We start from the raw sequence: 13,430 nt of genomic DNA, 5'->3' as shown, positions 1-13,430 counted from the left end.
AAAAGATGGTCCACAATCCGTTACTATAGTTTCGGGCACCCCATATCTGTGCAGAATCTTGGTGTCGATAAAATTCTTGACTGTGGCTGAAGTTATGGATTTTACTGCTGATGTTTCCACCCACTTAGTGAAATAATCCGTTGCTACAATTATGAAGGTATGGCCTTTACTAGAAGCTGGATAGATTTGCCCGATGAAGTCCATCGCCCATCCTCTGAAGGGCCAAGGCTTGACCACTGGATTTAAAGGTACCGAGGGCACATGCCGGAGAGGTCCGTGCCTTTGACATTCTTCACAACCTTGGGCATAAGACTTACAATCTTTTTCCATGTCGGGCCAGAAATAACCATACCTCCTAAGCAACCATTTCATCTTCGTTCCAGCCTGATGTGCTCCACATACTCCTTCATGTACTTAGACCATTACCCTCATGGATTCTTCTTGGCCCAAGCATTTCAACAGTAACCCATCTGGAGTTTTTCTTAGCAAGTTCTTCGCCCATAAGACATACTTAGTTGCTTGCTGTCTATCCTTATTGCTTGTAGGCGAAGAGGGATCCTTCAAATGATGAATGATAGGTGACCTCCAATCTTCTATCTCGGCTTCTAGCCTCATTACATTCAGACTGAATCCCCTTTCTAAGATGGAAGGAAGGTTTCTCATTTGGACCTCGACATCTACCCCATATTTTCTCTCCTGTATTGGCACTCCTGAGGCTAGTTGTGCCATCTCGTTGGCCGCTAAGTTGGATCCCCTGGGAACATGATTGACCGATATCTCAGAATCCTATAAACTCAATAATTGCGTAGCTGCCAAGTAATACCCCGCCATGGTAATATGTCTGCACTTGAACTCCCCATTTAACTGGTTTATTACCAACTCTGAATCTCCAAAGACCTCTACCTCTACTGCCCCCAGATCCATCAAGATTTCCACACCAATTATTAAGGCCTCATACTCTGCCCGATTATTAGTATTTCCCTGGTAGTCTAGGAGAAATGAATAATAATGATAAACTCCCTGAGGGTTTACAATTACAATCCCCGCTCCTGAAGCCTTCTGAGTGTGAGATCCATCGAAATACAATTTCCAAGGAGTAATCCAGAGACCAGCTACTCTTCTTATCTCTTGTTGGACCCAGTCTTCTTTGCCCGAAATATCTTTTCTTGGCGGGATCCAAATGCTAGTAACCTCCAGGCTTCCTGGGATATTGATTACCTCACTTTGAGATTCTTGGTGCTCGGCCAGGAAGTCAGCAATTGCTTGGCCTTTGACTGCCCTTTGGGGTACGTACTGAAAACTGAATTCTGATAATGCTAGAATCCATTTCCCAATCCTTCCTGTGAGCATTGGCTTTGACAACATGTACTTTATCACATCTGTCTTGGCGATGATGTGCACGTGACAAGGTAACATGTAATGCCTTAATTTACTGGCAGTGAAATATAAAGCCAAGCATAATCTCTCTACCGAGGAATATCTTGTCTCTACCTCGGTCAGAATTCTACTGAGGTAGTACACTGCCTGCTCCTTCCCGCCTTCATTATTTTAGGCTAGCAAACTCCCGATTGACTTTTCTGAGGCAGAAATATACAGCTTCAAGGGTTTTCCCCTTTGAGGTGGCACCAACACTGGTGGAGAAGTTAAATAGGCCTTGATGGTGTCAAAGGCCTGTTGGTGCGGTGGTCCCCATTCGAAGTTGTCTTTATCCTTCAATCTTAGTAAAGGAGTCAGCGGCTGGATCTTGCCTGCTAAATTAGCAATGAATCTCCTCAAGAAGTTAATTTTGCCAAGTAGACTCTGGAGTTGCACCTTGTTGGTGGGTGAAGGTGACTCAATTATTGCCCGAGATTTGTTCTTGTCCACTTCTACACCTCTTTGATGCACCAGGAATCCCAAGAAGTTGCCCGCTCTTACTCCAAACGCACACTTCTTTGGATTCATCTTCAATTTGTGGATCCTCATCCTTGCTAATGTTTTTCTAAGATCTTCCAGATGCTGTTCTTCTGTCTTGGACTTCACCACTATGTCATCAATGTATACCTCCATGCTCTGGCCAATCAGATCGTGAAAGATGGCATTCATCGCCCTCTGGTAAGTTGCACCAGTGTTCTTGAGCCCGAATGGCATGACCAGATATTCATATGCCCCCACATGACCGGGACACCTAAAAGTTGTTTTGTGTATATCTTCTGGAGCCATCTTTATTTGATTATACCCGGCATTCCCATCCATAAAAGATAGGACTTTATGTTTTGCTACTGCATCTATGGATAAATCGGCCATGGGAATGGGATATTCATCTTTTGGTGTAGCGCCATTTATATTTCTGTAATCCACACAACATCGTACTGCTTTTGTTACAGCTTTTAAAACGGGTACAATGTTGGCTAACCACTCTACATATTTGGCTGGTCTGATAAAGCCAGCTTTTACTAGCCTTTCAATCTCTTCTTTGACCTTTTCTTCTATCTCCTTTGACATCCTTCGTGGTGCTTGCTTAACAGGTTTGTATCCCTCCTTGATGGGCATTCTATGTTCCACCAAGGCTGAATCTAAACCTGGCATCTCAGTATAATGCCAAGCAAAGCAATCTTTGAACTCTTGCAAAAGGCAGATAATCTTCGCCCGATCATCAACCCCCAATAAACCACTAATTTGTATTGGTCTTGGATCCTCCTCTATTCCTAGATCAATAATTTCCAGAGGATCCTGGACTTCTGGTGGTGGCTTATCAGGTTTTGCACACAAAAATTCGACTAACTCCGGGCTCTCGGGCAAGTCATTTGGCCCATCTAGGTCATAAATGCACTCGGTCATTTGAATGGCCCTTTCCAATTCTTCTTTGCAAGATTCCTCCTTGCTTTCATGCTGGCTGGTTGAAGTTCCCACCTGCCATTCCTGCTCTTCTTTGTCCAATAGCTCCCTTTCTTGGTTTCTTCTCTTCCCATATACCAACAGTCTTTTAATCAGGGATTTGACTACTGTTACCTGATCTTTCTTCTTTTGTTCAGTCATTGATGGTGTAGGGGATTTGGGAGGATACAAGGTATGTCCCACTCCTCTTTAGTAAGGAGCATTCCTTGTTCCAAAAGCTTTTGGGCCGTCACCTTGGTAGGGCGGCCGTTCTCGTCAGCTCCTGAACACTTCAAGATTCCTACGTTGGGGTTGTAAAAACTTGCTTCCGCAACATTGGCTGTGGGGAGAAATGGCCGTGATTCGGCCTCTACCATCTCCCAAAAGCCTGGTCCTTCTGTGCCCGCTTCATGGTAAACAGCCACTTGTTGATGAAGAGTGGAGGGTATGGCCAGGCTTTGGTGGATCCAATCTCTTCCGAGTAAGGCCCCATAAGTGGAAGTGCAGTCCACCACAAAGAATGCCAACATGATCTGTTTAGATCCCAAATCTACTTCTAAAGGCAATATCCCATGAGTTTTGGTGATAGCGCCTGAGAAGTTAGAGACCGTGAGGTTTGTGGGAATAAGATCCTCCGTGCCTCTTCCTATTTTCCTCATTTGCTTGGCTGGTAGCACATTAACAGCTGCTCCCCAATCAATTAGAATTCTTTTGAAGGGCACACATTCCAAATGAGCAGCAACATATATGGGCTTCAGATGATTGGCCAACGAGCTGTTCGGGCGGCTAAACACCATTTCGTCTGTGTAAATCCTGAAAGGACTATCTTTGAACGCTTCAGTGGATTCAGCCTTGCCCGACTCTCCTCCTTCGACTACCTCCACATTGACATGTGCCATCATTGGCTCAGTTGTCAAGTAATCATTCTCCATAGTAGCGGGCTGATCAGGTCTGGCACCAAACATGGCGGATAATACATATGCCATGTTGATATGAAAATTACTAGGCTCGGGCATATCTTCTTTATTGCCCCCAATCTGGTCCATGAATTCGTCCAACCAGGCCATTGCATCAGCTGGAAGTAGTGGTTTTGGTGCCCTCTTCTGTTGATTCATGCCCGCATACAGCGTTTGCTTTGGAACTTCACCAAAAGGATCCACCAAGGGCAGGGAAGGTGGTATCCTTTTAGATGAAACAGCTCCAACGCAAATAGGCTCTGGCTTCCACCCGGGGTTTGGTACCATAACCAGATCTTCTTGAGCTCTCCTCAAGATCCGATACTTCCCAGGGTGCTGGCTCTGCGGCACGTGATTCTCCTCGCCTTCCGTCTTGCTATTGGCCTTTTCCACCTCTCTCTTACTTCTCCAGCAGAGCTGACTATTTCCCCCAGATGATGTTTTCTCCAATTTTTTATTTTTGGAGGCTTCGGATGTTGCGGGGGTCTTCAGGGAATTCATGTAAGCTTTGTGCTGCCTTTAAACCCTTCTGACCATGGAGGCTCCCATTTGTTTGGTAGGCTGTTCGTTCTTTCCGACTACGTACCATTTTCGCCTGAGGTGGGCAGGTTTTTCTTTTCTGACAGGATTTGTTATCCCATCCATCCTCTTGATTTCCCTTCCCATCTGGCCATATTGAGGATGATATGTACCCCTCCGTATTTTGGCCTCCATATCTTCTGCCTCTTCAGAAGCCTCATGGTTTCGAAATACTTCTGACAAAGCTTTGGGTTGGGAATCACCTCCTAATCGTTGAAAAACGCTTCGGGAAGTGTCTTTTTTCGTAGCCTGCTTGATCTTTTCGTGGGCTCTCCTCATTTCACCTTCTTCCTTCCTCCTGATCAGTTCATGATCAATGAGGATTCCAGCTGGGGGAATTTCGAGCTCACACTCGCATTGGCACTTACTACACATAACCATCCCCTTGATTATGGCTGCTTTTGGATATTCGGGCGATTTAATCACCCCTCAAATAGGTTTTTGAGCCAATCTTTCTTCCTCTGGTTCCCTTGTGATTTTTTCTTTTCCCTTCTCAACCCATGCCATATTAATCATATTTACAGGGGCTTCTGAAAATGGAACTACAGGTTTGTTTACCACCAACTCTTCTAGCGGGCTGGTTTTAAGTCTCTTTCCCTCGGGAGGAACCAGGTCTGTTTCTTTTCTGGAGCCTGTGGAAGCTTTCTCCAATCTTTGCAACATTTGTAGTAACATGGTTTGCAAATCTTCTGGCATTTTGACATATATCTTCTGATCAAATGATGGTCCCACTGGGCGTGCCAAAACTATGTTCGCGTCAGGAATTTCCGTCGGGGATGTTTCCTGGCCGACGAGCACACAGCTCCCCGGGAGGTTGGCGCCGGTTGAGGGCTGCTGTCGGGTTTCTGCTTCACTGTAGGGCTTTGTCGGGCAAGTCTTGTCGGGCAAGACTCTTCGGGCAAGGCTCGTCGGGTAAGGCTGAAAGAGAAGGACAAAGTTAACTTTGAGAGGTGCCTTTGTGGGGCCTTAGGTGTAGGCCTTGAGGCTCACAATCAAGGTTAACTTTTAAGTGCTCAGGCGTGCCACTGCCATCTTTAGTATGGCAGATGTGAAATGGATGTCGTGTTTTGGTTGTATATGTATATACCCGAGAAACCGTGTTAGTTATAACAGGTGCCTTTGTGAGGCCTTAGGTGTAGGCCTTGAGGCTTCCTATCAATAACTAAACCTGTGCTCAAACACATCATATTTGTTCTTGTGCATGCATGAGTCTTATAACTATTATACTTCTGATTACCCGAGTTCGAGAGGTAGAATGAACCCAAATAGGTGCCTTTGTAGGGCCTTAGGTGTAGGCCTTGAGGCTTCCTATTAGAGTTCGTTCTTACACTTAAACGTTCTAGACCGCAGAACGGAATGAATCCAAATAGGTGCCTTTGTGGGGCCTTAGGTGTAGGCCTTGAGGCTTCCTATTAGAATCCTTCCCATGCTTAAGCGTTCTATGATAATCATAATGTAATTGAAATAAGACTAAGAGGTAGGTCGATTACTTGCGCCCCAAGTAACTTCGGACTTCTCGTTTATCAAGGATTATCGTGGATGGGTTAAGTCCACATAAGGTTCTTTTTTATGCCTTAAGGCTAAGGACTTTTAACTAATCAGATTTACATGCCCGAGGGCTTAGAACTTGGATCTGGTTTGAACACTGAAGATATATTCAAATCGGATCCCAGTACTGAGAAAGCCTTTTAATAGTCATCTTGCTAGAAATAACTTGAATATAATTGGAAGTATACAACATATTGCTAGGCTAATGAATGAAAAGACAAAAACAAAGAAGGTCGGGCAAGGTTTAACCTTGTCGGACAAGTCTGGTTGTCTTGCAGGTTCCTATCTTTGTGGTTTATCAAGGGTATGAAAGCTTCAGGGAGAGGGAGAGATTTACAAAAGATGAATCGATAATACAGCAAGGTTGAACAAGGTAGCAGAGCTATTACAAGGGTTTGAGCGAAGGTTTATCCCGCGAGGGATGAAGGCTTGTCCCGAGAGGGATGAATGCTTGGGCTGACTACAGCTTCGTTTTGAAGGCAAATCTGGCTTTGAGCAGAGTTTGTGCTTGCATTTGTTTGTTTGATTGAGTGTCCTTATTCCTGGTTTCTCTTTCTTCTTATATAGACAACTCGGCTTGGTCTCCTGTAGCAGCAACCTTGCCCGAATGCGGTTTGAAGGGTGATGACTCATCAGCTATTTTACATGTACTGCCATCATAAAGTACTTTATGGGCTGTGTAGCTGGTCAGTCTATACCACTTGGCCTTTGGGTAGGTAAGCAAGTGGTCTTTATGAGCTGCACCAAGTCAGAAAAGGCCTTTTCTGCTTTCTGGGCTTTGACTGGGCTTCGGTTGTCTTTCCCTTCGGGCCTCCTTTTGGGCCAGCTCTTTTCTTGAGCCCAAAGTTCAAGTTTTGATCCAAACAAGTTGAGCAGAGATTAAAATTGCAAATAAAAGAAACATGGTTCTGGGCAGCGTTTTCATCAAGAAATATCCACCTATTAAGTTGCCAAGGATTCCACCAGTAGCTGCTGCCATGAATGCTTAAGACTAGAAGCCAGTCATATTTTTCTCTTGGCCATACTCTGCAACAAGAGCATCCTGTGCTACTTTTGTAATGGATTCTCCAAGATTACTCAGAAGAACGCATGCCATAAGGTTAGGAAGAGCTTGAATGGAAGAGAAAACAGAAACACAGAAGAGAAAACCCACATCTTCCATAAATAGAAGAATGAAGAAAAGCCTGGAGATCCCAAATCACACACAGCATTCAAACATCAAACATTTACACAATCAACGGAAACGACACAAAATTTCCTAAGCATGACAATAAGAACAATCAATACCCAATTCCAACTCCCTTCACAAACTACTACAAATTTTCAACTTTTTCCTTAAAATTAAAAATTAAAAGGCCTAATTGGATAAATGGTCCCCGTGGTCATAAGGTATTCGGATGATAGTCCCTGTGGTAAAAAAATTCGGATTTAAACCCCTGTGGTCTAAGTCTGTTAGGATTTAAACCCCTGTGGTCTAAGTCTGTTAGGATTAATGCCCATCTGTTAAATAATGCTGACGTGGCTGACACATATATGCCACGTGTTTGCCAAATGTCTGCCACGTGGCAAAAATATTAATTTTTAATTTTTTTTAAAAAACCTGAATTTTTACAAAAAAAAAAAAAAAAAACGCAGATCTGCAAGAAGAAGAAGAAGGAAGAGGGAGAGGGAGGAGGGCGCGGGGAGAGGGCTCCGGCGGGAAGAAGAAGAAGAAGAAGGAAGAGGAAGAGGGAGGAGTCGCGCGGGGAGACCGGCGGGAAGAAGAAGAAGAAGAAGAAGAAGAAGAAGAAGAAGGAAGAGGGAGAGGGAGGAGTCGCGCGGGGAGACCGGCGGGAAGAAGAAGAAGGAAGAAGGAGAAGGACGGCAGGGGGGAATGGGCAGAGGGCGGGGGGGAGGTTCTGGGTTTTTTTTTTTTTTTTTTTTTTTTTGTAAAAATTCAGGTTTTTTTTAAAAAAAAAATAAAAAATTATTATTTTGCCACGTGGCAGACATTTGGCAGCCACGTGGCAGCCACGTGACCATTATTTAACAGATGGGCATAAATCCTAACAGACTTAGACCACAGGGGTTTAAATCCGAATTTTTTTACCACAGGGGCTATCATCCGAATACCTTATGACCACGGGGAGCATTTATCCGATTAGGCCAAATTAAAATGCAAGATTGAAGCTCAGGGTAGAGTGAAACATACAAAAGAGAGGAAGGATCAGGTGTAAGCGAGAACAACATTAGCAGCCCCTTCGCCTTTGTAAGCCCAATCAACATCGTCTTTCTTCTCCAAAACGACCTCCATATCTTGCCGTTGGCCACGTTTCAGCTGCTCTCCGTCACCACACATTCCAAAAATCCCATCTTTCCCATTTCTTCAAATACCCAAAACCAAAATTCTGAAGAAAAAAAAAATTGCATGTACCTGATTGATGAGATAAGATTTGGGTTTTTTCCCTCTTCGTCTTCCAACATTGCTCTGGTTTTTCTCTTATTCGTAAATTAAAAGGAGAAGGGAGAATGCTCAACAAAAAATATAAAAAGAAGAAGGAAATGCGGAGAGGAGAAAAGGGGGAAGGAAGGGGGAAGAGAGAAAGCCAGTGCAAGGAAGAGATGGAGGGGTTTTAATGTGGAAAATTTTCATTACTATCGGTTAAAACCGACATAAACATTTTTTAAAAATAAAAATCGACATAAAAAAAATGGCGGTAAAAATCCCCCCAAATTCCCTCCCAAAATTTTAAATTCCCCCCCCCCCAAATTTTGTTACGATTTAAAAAAATAAAATAATAATTGTTTGGCTTAATAAATAAATAAATACTATGTATTTAAATAGAATACGTTTTTTAAAATTAAATAAATAATTGTTTGGTTTAATAGATAATAACCCATGTAAAATATGCAATAAAGAAACAAAAAGATAACTGTACAATGAAAATGTCATCACACAAACTAATTATGGTCTAATCAATACTTGAAAAACATAAATAAAAAATTAGCACAAATTACATTTTCCACTTCAAAATTTAGGCAAATTTAACGGAGATATGCATTCTACGAAACTAGTTTCAATGATCTAACCGTCAAACGTGTTTGTAGATACTACAAGATTGCATACATAAAAAATCGTAAAAAAAAAACACATTCAGAGATTAGGTAACGGAACAAAAGTTTTCGACGGTTATAAACGAAAAATCACAATTTAACGGTTATTTTAGCTTCGATTTTGATCATTTTTTACAACTACACTCCTCGACCCTATAAGAATACATTGAAAGAATTCGATCTTCAATTTAAAATATTTACACTCGTGGATACCACAAAATCTTATTTTATACTTAATAGAAGTATAATATTAATTATAAGTGTTTGTTTAATCTACCGTTTTGACGCAATATGCATTCTACGAAACTTTTTTCAACGATCAAACCATCAAATTTATTTGTAAACACTCCGAGATTGCATACGTAAAAAATCATAAAAAAAAAACATTCATAGATTATGTAACGGAAACAAAAGTTTTCGACGGTTATAAACAAAAAATCATAATTTAACGGTTATTTTACCTCCGATTTGAATGATTTTTTACAGCTACACTCCTCGACCCTATAAGAATTTAATGAATAAATTTGATCTGCAATTTAAAATATTTACACTGGTGGATACCACAAATTCTTATTTTATACTTGATGGGGAAGTATAACATTAACTCCAAGTGTGTGTTTAATCTACTGTTTTGATGTGATACGCATTCTACGAAACGTTTTTCAATGATCCAACCGTCAGACTTGTTTGTATACACTCTGAGATCGCATACGTAAAAAATCACAAAAAACAAACATTCAGATATTAGGTAACCAAACAAAAAATTTCAATGGTTATAAACAAAAAATCACAATTTAAAGGTTATTTTAGCTCCGATTTTGATGATTTTTATAGCTACACTCCTCGACCCTATAAGAATGCATTGAAATAATTCGATCTTCAATTTAAAATATTTACACTATTGGATACCACAAAATCTATTTTATACTTGATGGGGAAGTATAACATTAACTTTAAGTGTTTGTTTAATCTACCGTTTTGATGCGATACTCATTCTATGAAATGTTTTTCAATGATCCAACCGTCAAACTTGTTTGTATATACTCCGAGATTGCATACGTAAATAATCACAAAAAACAAACATTTAGAGATTAGGTAACAGAACAAAAGTTTTTTATGGTTATATCTGACAGGGTCATGAGTGAAAAAAAAAACATTTAAAACATGTGTTTATTTATTTATTTTTAATCAATACAACATTTTAAAATAATAAAATCATATATGATAGAATACACCAGATCTTCATGTGTGTTTATGTGCCAGACAATGTGTTTTGTGACGCATTGAAAAAAATTGTTTGAATTTCTTTGTATTTTGTTGCTTGCCTGTGCGGGAGCATAATCCTTATTACAAAATTGATAGAGCTTCATATTGTAATATGTTGTTATTATTCCCTCAGAAAATTTATGGCTCGTGGGATATGAGTTCATTAGACTTTGTCATGAGTGATTTTTTTTTTAAAAAAAAAATATGTGTTTATTTATTTATTTTTAATCAATATAACATTTTAAAATAATAAAATTTTCATTTATGTCGGTTATAACCGCCAGAATACAAAATAATAACCACCAGAAAGTAAAATAATAAAATAGTCAATTTTTGTCAGTTATAACCGCCACCATTAACTTAAAAAACTGCCAGAATCTGTCAAAAATATTTAAAAAAAAAGATTCAAAAATACTGTCGGTTATAACCGATAGTATTTTTTTATATCCGTCAGGACTTTATGTCGGATATAACCGACAATATTTTTCTAATATCCGCCACTAATTAAATGATGTGTCAGATATAATTTATCCGACATGATTTTTCTAATATCCGCCACCTAAAGCTAATATTGTAGTAGTGTTGACCTAGGTTCAATGTGTGAACCAAACGATAAAGCACTCAATGAGACGTTGGCTCAATTACGTTCTTCTTATGCCTTGAAGATCGAGGCCTTAAAATTACAGATTGCGTAAAATGTAAATAAAGAATGCAAAAAGAAGTAAAACTGGTTTTGATCATTCCATTGTTGAAACAAAATACAATTCTCGAAATGAAATGTATGAACTACAAGCCAAATTATGTAAAATAGAGCAAGAATATATTTTGCGGATGTGTGTTTTCTTCTATTGATACAAAGAGAAGAATATTTGACTAAGAAGTAAACTACCTTACTTTCTAGGTATACAATAGGAAAATAAACTTATACAAATCAATTACAAAATTGTTTCCTAAACTAAGCCAAGATATCGGGAATGATATCGTTGACTTCTCTACACTCCCCCTCAAGTTGGAGAGTGGATGTCTAGAACTCCCAACTTATGTATAATGGACGAGAAAGATTCCTTCCCCAATGCTTTCGTGAATACATCTGCAAGTTGGTGTGAAGAGGGAACAAATCGTGTGACAACTAAACCATCTTGTATTTTATCTCGAATAAAGTGGCAATCCATCTCTATATGTCTAGTCCGCTCATGGAAAACTGGATTGGCAGCAATATAAAGAGATGCTTTGTTGTCACAATGTAATAAGGCCGGTTTTGGATGCAACAAACCCAAGTCCTTTAGAAGATATCAGAGCCACAATAGTTCACAACAAGTTCCAGTCATGGCTCTATATTCGGCCTCAGCTGATGACAAAGACACGGTTTTTTGTGTCTTGATCTCCAAGAAATCAATGAAGAACCCAAAAAAACACAATACCTTGTGGTTGATCTTCGTGTCGTAGGGCATCCTGCCCAATCTGAATCACAATATGCACTCAAGGTCAAGTTATTTTTAGAAGAGAAAAATAAACCTTGTCCATGAGTACTCTTTATGTATTTCAAAACTCAGAGAGCTACTTCCATGTGTGGACGGCGAGGTTCATGCATAAATCTACTTAACACATGCACTGAATATGTTATGTCCGGCCTAGTAATCGTTAAATAGATCAATCGATCCACCAACCTTCTATACTGTGCCGGATCTTTAAGTAACTCACCATTGTTTGAAAGTTTAAGATTATGCTCCATGGGAAACTCAATTGGACGAGCTCCCAAGATACCACCATCCCTCAGAATCTCTAAAGCATACTTACGTTGAGAAATGAAAATTTCATTCTTTGATCGTGACACTTCGATGCCTAGAAAGTATTTCAAGTCACCAAGGTCCTTGATTTTGAAACGACTATTAAGGAATGTTTTGAGAATGCTAATGGCATTATGATCATTCCCAGTGATCAAAATATCATCAACATAAATTAAGAGTGCTGTAAAATACTTGCCTCGTTGCCTTGTGAACAAAGAATAATTTGCCTTTGATTGGACATAACTAGCACATTGAATAGCTTTGGAAAACTTGGCAAACTATTGATGAGATGTTTCCTTCAGTCCATATAAAGATTTGTTAAGGCGACATACTAAATTCTCCCCCTGTCGCCGGAGACTTAAAGGAGGAAGCATATATATTTCTTCATGAAGGTCACCATGAAGAAATGCGTTGTTGATGTCAAGTTGATGGAGAGACCAGTGACAAGAAGCAGCAAGAGCTAAGAGGCAGCGAACAATAATCATTTTAGCAGTGGGAGAGAAAGTATCATGAAAGTCAATACCTTCAAGCTGTGTGTAACCCTTGGCAACCAAATGAGCTTTATAACGCTTAATGGAGCCATGTGAACGGAGCTTGATTTTGTAGACCCAACGACAACCAATGGGAGATTTGCCAACAGGAAAGGGGGTAAGAATCCACGTATGATTAGCTTCCAAAGCCTGTAATTTATAAGCCATGGCAGCTTACTAATGGGGAGAAGCACCAGCCTCAGTATAAGTCTGGGGTTCAACCTGTTGAGTGATAGTTGTAAGAAAAGATTGTTGTGCAGGTGAGAAGCGATGATAAGTGAGATAATTAGCAAGTGGATAACGTGTACCTATATTAGAACCAAACGACGAAGACAATGGAGGATCTGGTTGGGTAAGCTTAAGAGTAGGGCATTCATAGTCTCGTAACCTTGGAGGCGGTGAGGAGTGATGGCTAGAGCGGCGAAGCATCAGTTTAGAAGGTGCAAGAGGCACAGATGAGGTAGAAAGGGACTCGAAATGAGCTGCATCAGGAGGGAGGTGAAAATTTGCAGAAGACTCGGGTGGTGAAGAAGAAGAGTCCCTAGGGCACGATAAGGTAACATCGGGAGTCTCAGGTAAAAAGGGTGTAGGGGTAAGCAGTGGTGTGGAGGTAGGTGAAGTAGAGGATGTAGGCAGTGGTGTAGTGGTGGGTGAAGTAGAGGATGGAGAAGAATGGTAATGGAAAATATGTTCATGAAAAACATCTCAGTTAGTAAAAAATGTATGAGTGGTAAGGTTGTAAAGTTTGTATGCCTTTTGACCAACGGGATACCCAAGGAAGGCATATTTGTGAGCTCGGGGGGCAAATTTGTGGG

At 40.5% G+C, this 13,430-nt stretch overlaps 1 protein-coding gene and 1 long non-coding RNA gene across 2 annotated transcripts; both read right to left on the bottom strand.

The window, feature by feature from the left end:
• Window positions 1-414: 414 nt before the first annotated feature.
• Window positions 415-1,365, bottom strand: LOC139197508 (uncharacterized). Its single transcript, XM_070825083.1, has 2 exons — window positions 877-1,365; window positions 415-786 (listed from the first exon to the last, which is right to left on the bottom strand). The coding sequence occupies exons 1-2, from the start codon at window positions 1,363-1,365 to the stop codon at window positions 415-417; spliced, it is 861 nt and encodes a 286-aa protein (XP_070681184.1).
• A 5,712-nt stretch (window positions 1,366-7,077) lies between these two features.
• LOC139197530 (uncharacterized) lies at window positions 7,078-8,529 on the bottom strand. The gene is made up of 3 exons (XR_011582983.1): window positions 8,353-8,529; window positions 8,099-8,256; window positions 7,078-7,296 (listed from the first exon to the last, which is right to left on the bottom strand). It is a non-coding gene; the product is annotated as an uncharacterized lncRNA (long non-coding RNA).
• Between the last annotated feature and the right edge of the window lie 4,901 nt (window positions 8,530-13,430).

The sequence above is a fragment of the Malus domestica genome, chromosome 07 (genome assembly GCF_042453785.1).
Source record: "Malus domestica chromosome 07, GDT2T_hap1".
NCBI classification, from domain to species: Eukaryota; Viridiplantae; Streptophyta; class Magnoliopsida; order Rosales; family Rosaceae; genus Malus; species Malus domestica.
This window is presented reverse-complemented; position numbering and strand designations above follow the sequence as displayed.